Source organism: Propithecus coquereli, unplaced genomic scaffold, assembly GCF_000956105.1.
Source record: "Propithecus coquereli isolate 6110/MARCELLA unplaced genomic scaffold, Pcoq_1.0 Scaffold79, whole genome shotgun sequence".
NCBI lineage: Eukaryota > Metazoa > Chordata > Mammalia > Primates > Indriidae > Propithecus > Propithecus coquereli.
The window spans coordinates 5,399,221-5,412,224 of record NW_012154062.1 but is presented as its reverse complement, the minus strand read 5'-3'; the positions used below and the strand labels follow the sequence as shown (position 1 = coordinate 5,412,224).

At 47.2% G+C, this 13,004-nt stretch overlaps 1 protein-coding gene across 1 annotated transcript in view; it reads right to left on the bottom strand.

The window, feature by feature from the left end:
- Positions 1-7,174: 7,174 nt before the first annotated feature.
- Positions 7,175-13,004, bottom strand: part of SLC25A37 (solute carrier family 25 (mitochondrial iron transporter), member 37) — a 35,405-nt gene continuing 29,575 nt past the window's right edge. Inside the window, exons 2-4 of the mRNA XM_012663030.1 lie at positions 12,458-12,686; positions 10,428-10,484; positions 7,175-8,050 (exon numbers count right to left, since the gene is read on the bottom strand). Of these exons, the coding sequence (XP_012518484.1) occupies positions 7,530-8,050; positions 10,428-10,484; positions 12,458-12,686 (807 nt within the window). The 3' untranslated portion in view covers positions 7,175-7,529. The remainder of the gene's footprint in view (positions 8,051-10,427; positions 10,485-12,457; positions 12,687-13,004) is intronic.

Below are 13,004 nucleotides of genomic sequence, written 5' to 3'. Positions count from 1 at the left end.
GATCCAACAGTTGTACTCCTTGGTATTTCCCAAAGAAGCTGAAAATTTATGTCCACACAAGGACCTGCACACAGATGTTTATAGCAGCTTTATTCATAATTGCCAAAACTTGGAAGCAACCAAGATACTCTTCAGTAAGTGAATGGATAAACGAACTGTGGTATATCCAGACCACGGAATATTATTCAGCACTAAAAAGAAATGAACTATCAAGGCATAAAGAGGCATGGAGAAATTTCAAATGCTTATTGCTAAGTGAAAGAAGCTAATCTGAAAAGGCTACATACTGTGCGATTCCAACTATATGACTGTGGAAAACGCAAAATTACAGAGTCATTAAAATGATCAGTGGTTGGTAGGGCTTAGCAAGGAGGGAGGGATGAACAGGCAGAGCACAGAGGGTTTTTTTTAGGACAGTGAAACTACTCTGTATGATGGTGGATACATGTCATTGTACTTTTGTCCAAACCCATAAAATATACACCACCAAGATTCGACGCTAGTGTAAATCATGGACTTTGAGTGATAATGACATGTCAATGTAGGTTCATTGATTGCAACAAATGCACCACTCTGGTGGGGATGTTGATAGTGGGAGGCTGCACATATGTGGGGCCAGGAGGTAAAAAAAAAAAAAAAATCTCTGTACCTTCTCCTCAATTTTGCCGTGAACTTAAAACTGCTCTAAAAATAGTCTATTTTTCTAAGAAAAAGTTTAGACATATAGACTGTATAATAAAAAATGACATGGGAAAACCAACTTGTGTCTTCCTATAGTAATGGGCTATGTGAAAATAAGGGTATCACGTTCCCTGAGTGGCAGGCACTCAACATGACCTATTTTCTTTCAGGCGCTGTGCTAGAGGGCTTGGAGTTCACCAGAGATCAACAGTCCTCACTCAGAGTTTAGAGAGGCAAGTCAATTATTTAATCACAATTGCACAGAAATGTCACAATTAAAAACATATTAAAGAAAAGGATGTACAATTTTAAAAACTGAGGCAAAATTGTTTATAATGAACGTATTTTAATAAACATATTTTAATAATTTGGGGGTTGTCCCCCCGCCAAAAAAAAAGAAAGAAAGAAAAGAATGTGAAATACATCCATCGTTCTCCAAGTTCCTGGATTTTTGTGATATTTGTCAAGTAGTTTAGGAGGGGGGAAGTAAGAAGTAAAGCAAAATGATAATAAATGATTCTTCATGGTAGGTAGGCTAAAATGCCTGTGAGATTTTCCTTCTAATCTCATATGGAAAGCATGTAATCATATTTTAATTATAGACTTAGAGACTGGACAGAGCCTGTTTTTATGGCATTATCACAGGCTAGAGCCACTGGAGGAGCTATTACATGTCATCTGGCCCGACCCTTTCATTTTGCAGTTGAGGAAACTGTGGACCAGAGAGATTAAGTGATAAACCCAAAGTGACCCGAGATCGCCCAACCAGTTTAGTGACCTCCCAGACTAGCGTCTGGGCCTCTGGACACACTGTCCCATCTGTTACATGCTCAGTGGTTAAAACGGAGACCAGAACAAATAAATTACTTCATATATCAATACAAAATTATCCTCGCATTAGAATTCACTCTAAGGTAATTGTATGCTTTTTGAATGTGGCTTTTAGAAACTTGCTGATCCTGAAAAACAAAAGAGTTACAGAGGCCAAGGTGGAAATTCAAGATAGCATCAATAAACAAAGATTCTGATCCAAGTCAAAATGAGCCCAAATTATCCATTCAAACTAGGAAGCTGGATCGGATGCAGCATGGCAGCGGGAATCTAAGAACATTTGTTGAATGAATGTTCCTGGCAACCCGTGCTCACTGGAGCACCAGGAGGCTGAAAAACTCCTGTTCCAGTCCATGAGAAGGACATTCCTCTCCTGTGATAAATAACAGGCTCAGAGTTCGGTTCACTCTTTCCATCCAGAACATTCTTTTCTCCTAGCTTCCCTTCCCAGTGTGATTGTCTCTCAGTCCCATTCATCATGACCCCCTTAACTTGTAATTTATCCATAGTCCACTCATATCATGAGCTCACGGGGAAATGGGAGAGGGAGTCATGGCTGACAATTTGCACTAAGACACTGGATCCTGCCTAAAGATTGTGAAATGACCCTAGAGTTTCATTGTTATGGACGCATACGCTAAACCCCGGACAGGTCACTCTAAGTGTCAGAATGAGCAACAAGCAAAGGAAGTTCCTAGCACTTGGGTATTACCCGTTTCCAGGCTGCTAATGTTCTTTCAGTCTCAGATCAAGGCTGCTGAAGCTTGGGCATTGGCCTTGAGCACTCAGGTTATTTCTGTTGTTGTCAAAAACTCCCAGTGTTAAAAGTGCCCATAGAAGCAGCATCTGCTAAAAACCTAGGAACTTCCTAGGATTGGGATTTGAATGTGGACCCACTGGGGAAGGCTCCTGAGTGACGAAGAGAAGATGGCCTCTGCCATAAGGAGACAGGCCAGGAACTAAATGGGACAGCATAAAAGGGGCCCCCTAGATTGAAGATGAGCTCTACCTACCTTCTCTCTTCCTCTCAGTAAAACTCCACTGAACACCAAGCATTCCCAGCCCCATGCTATGTGCCAGCAATGGTGTGCTGGTAAGCTGGCTCTTGCAAAAGCAAAGGCCCTGGGCCGGGCACGGTGGCTCATGCCTGTAATCCTAGCACTCTGGGAGGCCGAGGCGGGCAGATTGTTTGAGCTTAGGAGTTCGAGATCAGCCTGAGCAAGAGCAAGACTCCGTCTCTACTAAAAATAGAAAGAAATTAATTGGACAGCTAAAAATATATAGAAAAAAAAAAAAAATTAGCCAGGCATGGTGGCACATGCCTATAGTCCCAGCTACTCGGGAGGCTGAGGCAGAAGGATCGCTTGAGCCCAGGAGTTTGAGGTTGCTGTGAGCTAGGCTGACGCCACGGCACTCTAGCCAGGGCAACAAAGTGAGACTCTGTCTCAAAAAAAAAAAAAAAAAAAAAGCAAAGGCCCTGATTTTAGCACTTTTGCCTATTGCTGTGGTGTAAATGTTCCCACTGTTGCCAATTTCAAGCTACCAACACAGTATTAGTGAACATGAAGCTGGGAAGAAATGTGCACCATACACCCCAGAGAGCTGGGGCAGGGCCAGCCCCACGCACCACTGGCTGGGGATAAAGCAGAAACTAAGACGGGCAAGGCCACTATCTCATGCTTGGTCTAAGGGGCATGATGCTACTGTTTTGCTTCCATGGCAGCCTTCACTACCATCACAGTGGGTCATGGTTTAATTGTCTTAAGGAGACCGTGTCTCCCTGTATTGTTCTAGTAGGTGAGAAGGCCTGCGAGGGCAGGGACCATATCTTATCCTTTACTGTGCCCCAACCTCCAGCACCCGCATGAGGCTCTGTCCACAGAAAGCACTGCAGGTGTGTGCTGATTGAGTTCACGTGGCAGGGGGGGCGGGGAACAGGCCATACCTGCCACCCACCCCGGAGCAGTGGAAACAACTACAAGCCACAAGTGAATTTTGAATAGCACAGGGTTGGCTACTGGTAAAACTATAAAGCGAGAAGTTTATCCCACTCCCTCGAACCAGCACCCCTGTCCTACCTCCTGGCACCCTTGCTACTGGCCGGGTCTCAGGCCTGACCTCAATTCTGACCCTGCACATTGCTAAGGGCTTCAGTGGTCATGCTGAAAGCAGGTGCTCTGACTTTCAAAATTGTGGGAAGAGTCAAGAGTTGTCCCTGGCTTCTCAAAGGGGTCCAAGACCTCCCCTCCACCCCACTATCTCCAGAAAAAAGTTAGGTTCTCTGGCTAAAGCTGTGGCCTGTAGGGAGTGTGGACACTGGTCACCCAAAGGGCTGACCCTCTGAAAAGGGGCGTGCATGAGAGAAAAGAGGCGTGTTCCAAGGAACCACTTGCAGCCTGCCACACTCACGCTCCCACGCTAACAAAGAAAAGCTGCCACCATCCCCAGAGTGGTGAGCCAACCCGGCAGGAGGATCTCAGTTCCTGCCCTGGCCAGACAACTCAAACAGTATGCTATGCTTCCATTTGGGGAAGAGGGCTTTGGGGACAGTTCCCATCACAGCTGTAGACCCTGGTCCTTAACACCCGAGACTAGAATAGGTACGGCCCCATGAAGGAGCTCCCTCCGGCCATCCACTCTCCTCTCGTTTCGGTATTTCCAGCACAGAGCCCACACCACTTCAAAGATCAATGCTTTATTTTCTCTGGCTCCAGTGATACAACTGTAGCAGCATATCAGAAACATCCCCACACGTAAACACACATTTCTCCCCTTCTTCAAAGAGCTGGCAACAATTGAGAGGCAGAAACAATATTTACTACAGGCATTTGAGAAATTTAAGAAATAACACTTGCTCACCCATAGACCATACATTGTGCATCTTGCAGGTAGGAAGCAGCAGTACATTTGCAGTTCACAGACACAATTATCCTTAAATAAAATTAAATAAAACCTTATTGGCATAACGATGGGTTGGAGATGCAGCCTTAGGGGCACTTTGGAGCATGTTGCTTGGAATAAGACATCAGCATTTAAAAAAAAGAAAAAAAAAACCACACACAGAATATAGGCAAGTAAATAGCTAGATTTTTGAAAGTTAAGAAAAAAGTCATAGGGTGCAGGGGTGCACACCTGGAATCCCAGCTACTCGGGAGGCTGAGGTGGGAGGATCACTTGAGCCTTGGAGTTGGAGACCAGCCTGGGCAACACAGTGAGACGCCACCACTTAAAAAAAAATAATAAATAAGTAAACAAAAGTTAAAAAAGAAAGTCACGGATTGAAGATTTCATTCATTTGGAAAAAATCAATTTTTTAGTCTAAATGAAAGGTAAAACTCTGATCTGCAAGTGGTTGAACCTCAAATCACGATTTGAGCAGAAAAGCTAACTCGCACACAACACCCCATATGAAAGTACGAGTATTGTATTCCAGTGGCATTGCCTAGCTGCAGACGTCACCCTAAAGACACCAGTGACTGAGTACATGCCATGATTAAGCAGGTCACTAGGGTGGGGCTGAGGGGTGGGGAGACATTTTCCTAGTTAGCACTTTGCAATGTCAAAGTCACAATGGAAAACTGACTGTAGTCCGACAAGGATAACAATACCAACATTGGAGATAAAGGCCAGAGGAGAAACTTAATTCCTACAAAATTAACAAACACTTTTATTTGTTCAGTGCTTCACAACTCTCAATGCTTTACTCGACCTCTTGACGACCAGGTCGGGCAGGCAGGACAGGTGGCTACCCCCAGCCGATCCGTCCCTCATCACACCCGGTCCCCACCTCTCCTTGCACCCCTCTAACCAGAGGAGCGTTCCCAGAGAAGCCAAGTTTCTTTTCTAAAGACCACCCAAAGCAAATCCTACAGGAACTAAGAAATATCTTGCAGCTGTGTGGCATATGTTAAACAGACAAAAAGGGGTGGGTAGAATAATTCTTTTTAGAATTTGATTTAAATTCTACTTTGGAATTTGATTTTTTCCTCCATTCGCAGAACTGAACACTAACACTAACCCCAGGCAGGTTTAGAGAGCAGGTGTAAACATTCTCAGCGGCAGCACGGTCTCCATGGCTTTCTGCATCTCTGCGTGGGTGGGAAAGGGAGAGACTCCCCCCACCATCCCACCCCAGCCAAGGTGGGACAGCTGGCAGCAGGGGGCTTCTCAAGGGGTACCTGTGGGGGGCACCCGACGTGGCTCTTTCACGCCCTCATTTGAAAAAAGGAAGTCCATTGACTGTTTTATTACAAAACTTCTCATAGCTATTAGGACAAAAAACGATTCCCAGAGGCACTGTGTGCATGATCCCAAGATGAAAATTCTCCACGAGCAGCTCGAGTCCTTCCCAGGCGGTAACACCATCCAAAGGAGCCGGGGCCTGCGCCTCCCCGGTGCGATGTGCCGCGGTGACCATTGTGTGCGGCAGGAAGCAGGTCAGGACCGGGTGCACCAAAACGAGAACACACACACGTGCTTCCTGCTCACTGGTAGCGACGGGCTCTGCTGCGGGCTCAGAAAAGGAAACTGGGAACCTCGTCAGTCTTCCTGGGACAGAGGTCTGGCGGTGGTGCATTGAATGGCGCAGCCAGGGGACACAGGCTTGTGTTTTCTCTCAGCCATGGTCTGACTCAGTAACGCACCATTTCCGAAAACAAGGCTTCGAGGCCTCGTGTTCTCAGGTGACACGGACCCAACAAGGCTGCAGGATGGCTCCGGAGAAGCAGCTCCCAGCTCCGGGGAAGGGTGGGGCGGGGTTAATGGTTGGGACAGGGCAGCGGGACAAATGCTGGAGGTACGCTTGCTGGGTTTTTAAGACTCCCTACACTGCACCAGGAAATACAGGAGAAGATTAGGATATTGAGTCAAAACATACATAGACCAAGTTACCTGAAGTGCCTGAGTTAAAAGGTTGATGTGGAAAAAAGTCCTAGAACAAAGGCAGGATTTATCCCACTGACTGGCCCCACAAGTAGCCAAGGGTTGGCGTATCCAGGGCTTCTAAGTGCTGGCCCAGGGAGGCACACAGTGACTTCACAATAGGGGAGGACGGTCTGGGTAGGTTAAGACAAGTCATCCTAATTCTACTGGGCTCCACCATCCTACCGGGCGAGAGATCCTGCCACCCAGTATGTGTGCGTGTGTGTACACAGCAGGAGAAAACGTGCCAGGGCCGGACTTTGGTCCTGGAATTTTCAGGAAAGACAATAGGAAAAAGGCACATGAAGGTGACTGATTGAATTGAATTTAAAAAAAAAAGGTAGCTGCGAGTAATATATCATTATTTTGATTTTTCAACGTACCTTTTTTCCCCCATAAAAAGAGAAATTCAAAATATAAACTTAATATTTATTATTTTACATTCAAGTGAGACTTCCATCCGGAGGGGTTTGCTAAACACGGTTGTAGGCCACGTTCGGCGCTTTAGTACTTTGGTGCCTTTTTAGCTAAACCTGATGGAAGAATTCAACCCTCTCGTTTTTTAAAAACAGCTTGAGAGTCCCAGCTGTAATACTATATGTAGACACGAACAAGCACACACACAAATTCAAAAACTTCTCCATAGAAAAATAAAGGATAAACATTATCCATCTATTTTATACTGTGTAATGGAACTTTTATATACATAAAATTTTTTTTTGTTTTTTTTTTTTTCTCTTTCCTGTTTTCAGTCACTGCATATTTTCTTCCCTCCTGTGTGATCTAAGGATCTAGGGAGGAGATTGCCACAGTGAAGCAGAAAAGCTACATTCCGCCCGGGGAGGAAGAGAAAAAGCAATTTCTCGCTCCCCTTCCCAAGTCCTGCCCGTCCACCGCCACCTCGGATGTCCCTGCGGACGGCTTCCCGGTGAGCGGCCACCCCGCCCACTCCTCTCTCTAAGGCAGCAGGGGACACAAGGCCCGCAGGTAGCACCCTGCAAAAAATGACCTAAGTGTGAGGGCGAGAGAGCGGAAGCAGGCACAGAAAGCCTGTTAAGAATAAAAGATTCTGGAATCGCTTCCCATAGCCTGTTCCTTTAGTATGGAGTTCGATTCTCCAGCTGGTGCTTCGTGAGGAAGTACTTGAAGAACTCATAGACAGACCAGGAGATGGCCGTGGAGGGCATCTGGAAGATGACGCGTGCCTGTATGCCCTTGAAGTAGCCGGCCAGGCCGTTGAGCTGGTACACCGTCCGGAAAGCATTGGCCATGCCCGACAGCCGGCCGCTGATGTTGGCCAGGGAGAGCGCCACGTTCTCCTGAGTGTTGAGCAGGGTCTTGCAGACGTCCAGTGGGGTCGTGGCGGCCGCGGCGAGGGCCCCGGCCAGCCCGCCTGAGATGATGTGGGACTGCGGGTTGTAGCCCCGGTGGGGGTTGACCTGCTCCTGCAGGAACTCGTAGGTGATGAAGTGGATGGACTGGAAGGGAATGTTCATGGTCAGCTGCGTGGTGTAACTCCGGTAGAAGGCCCCCAAACCCTCGGTCCTCCACACCGTCCGGATGCAGCTGAGGGCTGAGCGGTGCTGCGAGTTGTACATCTGCAATCGCTGCTTCACAACTGTTGTCGGGGCCGCGGGGCAGGCCAGGCGGGCGGGCAGTGGGCAGTGGGTTGGGTTTGGCCCCACCCCAGGTCGGAGTGAGGTGGGAAGCCGAGCCGTAAAGGAAAACAAGCAAGTTAGACATGCTGGTCACAGGCCACAAGGAACGAGCACACAGAGCCCCAGCCCGGGAAGCCACGGGGGGCCAGCTCCAGCCAGTCCCACGTTAAAATTCCATTTTTATCTCCAGGACCCAGTGCCAGGAAGGTGGCTATTTCCTTAAGTTTCTCCTGCCTGAATCTCGCAAAAGGGCCCCCAAGCCAGGCAGTCACTTTGAGCTAGATGAGCTGATCTGATCTCCCAGCTCCTGGCTGCCCCTGGCAGGAAGCTTCAGCACCCACCACAAATCTGAACTCTGTCCCCTGCCCCGCCATCCCCAGCACATCTACTGGAAGCGAGTCCCCTCTCTGTCCTCGGGGTCTGTGCCTCTGATGGTGATTTTAGTTTCCATGTCATGGTACAACTGGAACAGACACTGGAATTATGTCTGCCCAAGTTCAACGACAATCTCCCATGCAGACCCTGGCTCTGTTAATGCAAAAGTAACTGGGGGTTCACAGGACAAGAGGCAAATGAGGCTCACCGTGGTACCCGAGCTCAGAGCTTTAATGGTCCCCACATATGGCCAAATGAATACACACAATGTGCTTTACTTTGAGAGAAACAAGGGCCTTAAATCAACCGTAACAAAAAGCAGAAAGAGCCTCATGTTTCTCTCTTTAAAAAATATAAACAAAACCCTTGCTTGGTTAACAGGGCTAATGAACTAGTCACTGACCAGGTCCCTGTATGAATTGCGAAAAAAATGTTTAAGCAAAATAAAAAAAGAAGCCCAAGATATATGATATTATGTAAGTGAATATTTCTTTAGGGATTTCCGGTTTTTCACTGAAATACTTCCTGGAAGGATTTCTCTCCCCTCTCCCTGACTACCTAAGAATTCCTCCACCCAGAACACACAGTGTCCTTGTTCATTACAGGACAAGCCATAAAGGCAGGTAAGTTTACTTAGGCCATCGTATCTCTTGAGAAGGATAATGTGTGTAAAATAAAACAGAACATGGGCTGTCTTTCTGAGCTCTCTACTTTCTAAATAAAAAGTGAAAAACGTGTGAGTCCCCCAGCGTGTCTCACGCTACACGCAATAAGGAAACCCAAGTGGGTGGGGTGAGTGCCTGGCTCCACCTGTGCATTTGGGAAACGTCAACATCCAGGCGACAGAGACTCCCTCCCCACCTCCAATCGGACCCATCAGGGCCCTGAAGGCCAGAACAAGTCCCCTGTCTGCTAGGACATGGGAGGTAGCTGAGAGCAAACAAGAAGGTTTAGCCTTCAAAGGCAAAAAATAGACAAACTTACATAACACAAGACTTAAAATGTTGAAACTTTTCTCTCCAATTCTCCCTTCTGGCAAGGGACCATTTTTAGACAGGGGGAAAAGGCACAAAGAGAGCCACACCTCCCCGAAAGCCACTGCGAGGTATCGAACAGCCCATCTGAAGGCATGCCCAGCACCAGGCCCGAAAAGGCTCACTAGTCACATCCATGTCTGCTAAGGATGCTGGGATACACAGAAAGCTAACAGAACTCGTCTGCGCAAATGAGATTTGCTTTATAATACTCCCAAAATTCAAAAGAAAAGAAAAAGATAATGTGGGGAGAGACAGCTAAAACAAAATGGCCCAATGTTAATCTCTGAAGCAGAGTGACGGATACGCAAGGGTTCATAATACTATTCTCTCTGCCTTCGCAAACGTTTGAAGTTTTCCATAATCTTCCAAATATTTTTTTAAAAAGCAAATTGAACATAAGCCCTAATAAATGGCCTTGGATGGGTTCCCCCAAAATTTGTCTAGAGTTGATAAAGGTTAACAAGAGCCAGGGGTGGGGTGGGTGTGTGGGTGTGTGTGTGTGTGTGTGTGTGTGTGTGTGTGTGTGTAGTACATGCACATGTGCACACATGGGTTTTAGAGTAGTGCAAAAGCATGCAAAAGAATCCCCAGGAAAGCTTGGTAAAACAGATTCCTGGTCCCTCCCCCCAGGATTCTGACCCAGTTGGCCCAGGGTGGGGCCTGAGAATTAGCATTTCTAACACCTCCCAGGAGATGCCGATGCTGCTGGTCTGTGGACCACACTTCCAGAAGCTCTGTTTACAAAAACAGAAATACCATAAAGCTCAGATGTTCATGTCCCTTCTTGAGGCCTTAAATAACATAGTCAAGAATTCAAGTCTCCTGTTTGCTCTGATGGGGGGCCAGCAGTCACCCTGTCCCCCCACTGTTTTTCTGCCCCTCTGCCCATCCCCTACTGCCCCTCCCTGGGACCATGAAACGTTACCTTCTGCTGGATTCATTACTGCATCGTGGAGCAGGGTGGCCATACTCCCAGCTATCCCTGCAAAACAAACTCCAGAAAATTACCCTCTGAAACCAGTGTTCTCAGGAAGTTCCTGGAACCCAAAATCAGATGGAACCTAGGACTTAGCTTTCTAAGAAGCAAAACGTACTACCAGCTCCACCCAGGTGAACGTGGACTCTTAAAACCCTAAACCAATCAGGGAAATACTGGATAAAGATGGGGAATATGAACAAAGGCACAGTTATCCACATCTTAATCTTGCAGAAACCTCCTTTTCTTTCTTGTAGTCAACCCTGGGAAAAAGCTAGACTTGCGAACACTGGGTGGTTCCCAGAAACCTCACTTCGTGGCTTTTTCCACTGTCTAGATTTTTACTCTCTTGTCCTTTCCCATTGTCTACACATTAACTCACTCTGACCTTAAGCTGGGGCAATTGAAGGAGATAATAGCATATATACAGCTGGAATGGGGGAAAAAAGAACTCTTTAAGAAAATTCCTTGGTTCAAATCCAGGCATTTTTAAGAAAATGGGCAAGAGAAGAGGAAATCAGGAAGATCTGAATCTGGTAGAATTCCAGGGTCAGTTTGCAAAGCTCTGACTCCACTCGGGGATGACTGACCCCGTCTAGGGGTCTCGTCAGGCCTGGCTTCAAGAACCAGGAACTTCAAAAGCCGGAATCGGGCCTGGAATTTTGCTTTCAGCTTTGGCGTTCCTCCCTCTGCGGTGACACTGCCCGGTAATTAAAATTGCCACTGGGAGGTGGGAAAGCCAGGGTAACTCTTCAGAAATGCATACAATATCCCCCTCACCCCGGCACAGACACTTGTAATTATTCCCAGAAAGATCAAAACAGAACCACAGCAGATACCACAACATTGCTGAAACAGCGCTGGGCAGAGCTTGGCATAAAATGGGTTCCGTCAACCCCCCTTCGAGGGGCTAAACCGTTACATGAGACAGTTTCAGCAAAAGGAGGGCCCGGGCACTGAGGACTCAGGGCAGCATCGGGGTGTGGCTCTTACTGACCGTCTCCATAAATGCCACTCATGGACAATTTTTAAAAAGCAAAACAAACGTCTGCACGCCAGCCGGGTGCACTTATTTACCGAGGTTTGCTGATGGGAAGGATGCTTTTTGAGTAGAACCAAAGGAGAAGGGAAAAAGTTACAGCTGATCACATCTAACCTCTCCAATGTTGAAAACTGCATTTTGCCAAAATAAGTACACTTTCCCACTCTGTACCCAAACAAAAAGCAACAAAAGCCAACCCCACCCGAGAGGACAGAAGTGCTCGGCCCTGGCTCAGTAGAACATGCCTTACGTAAGAGCTGCTGGCCAACTTGCACCCCCCACCCCGCCTCTCTCCCTCGGAACAACCAAACAAAAAACGATTTCAGCCCTTGCTGGCAGAGAGATGCAACTCAGACAAACGCAAGAGAGTGGGGGGTAAAACTCCCAAATCCCCCGAAGCTTAAGGTGGGAAGAAGGGCCTTCTGCGCTGGTGCGAGTCCTTTGTCAGCCATAAAACTTCTTGACCTTTTAAAGCTTAGTTAGATCTTGGCGTTGTAGAGACCTGTTGTACCAGTTTTTAAATAGTCTCAAAGAAGCTGTCCAGATAACTTTTTTTTTTTTTTTGCAATCCAGCATTCAAAAGTTTTCTTTCTATTCAGGGTTTTTCCTATGTCTGATCATTAATTGCTTTTGAAAGTCTAAAAACAAAAAAGCAAAAGAAAACCCACACAGCAATGACAACCAAAACACCTCTGTCACTGATTTGTCCCCAGGCTTCGGAAAGCGAAGGGGAAACGGAAAAAAATCAAGCGTGTGTGTGAGCCTGTGTGCGTGTGTCTGGGTGTGTGTGTGCACACACGACTCTAGAGTTCTTTATTCGTGAGCGAGCGTGTCGAAGACGAGGCGTAAGGCCGCTGGGTCACAGGGAGGAACACCCCAGGGAAGGACGTGTTGAAGAAGAGAACTTTCTAACTCCAGACAAACGCTTTCAAAATACCGTTGGCTAGGTGGCTGTTTCCCTGGTGGTTGAAAACGTCATTTAAAGTCCTTTTCATGTTTTCATAGCAGGCAAAATACATGGCGTGGGCCGGCCCCGCACCCATCATCATCACGTTGAGGCCCCGCAAAGGCCTCCAGAAGCCTTCAGTCCGCATGATCTTCTTGAGCGCTCCGTAGATGCTTGTGTACTGGGCTTTGGGATCGGGATTCAAGCTCTGCATTCGCGTCTGGGGGCGGGTGAGAAGAGAAAACAAAACATAGCAGTTAATGGGGATAGTAAAGAGGGAAAAGACCCAGAAGGAGAGAGAGAGAGTGAGAGAAAATGGTCGATTTTCACAATTTCACATGATCTCCTGGTTAAAAAAAAAAAACATATTTCTTCTCTGCCTCCTGGAGGAAGCCCCTAGCCCCTCCCTGCTCCCTCCCACCCAGACACACGCAGTCACACAGATGTCATCATGCCCAGGAAAAGGAGAAAGGGCGTAGGAAGCCCCTGCCCTGCCAGTGTGGCCGCTGACAAATCCCTTAACCTGTCTGGGCCTCAG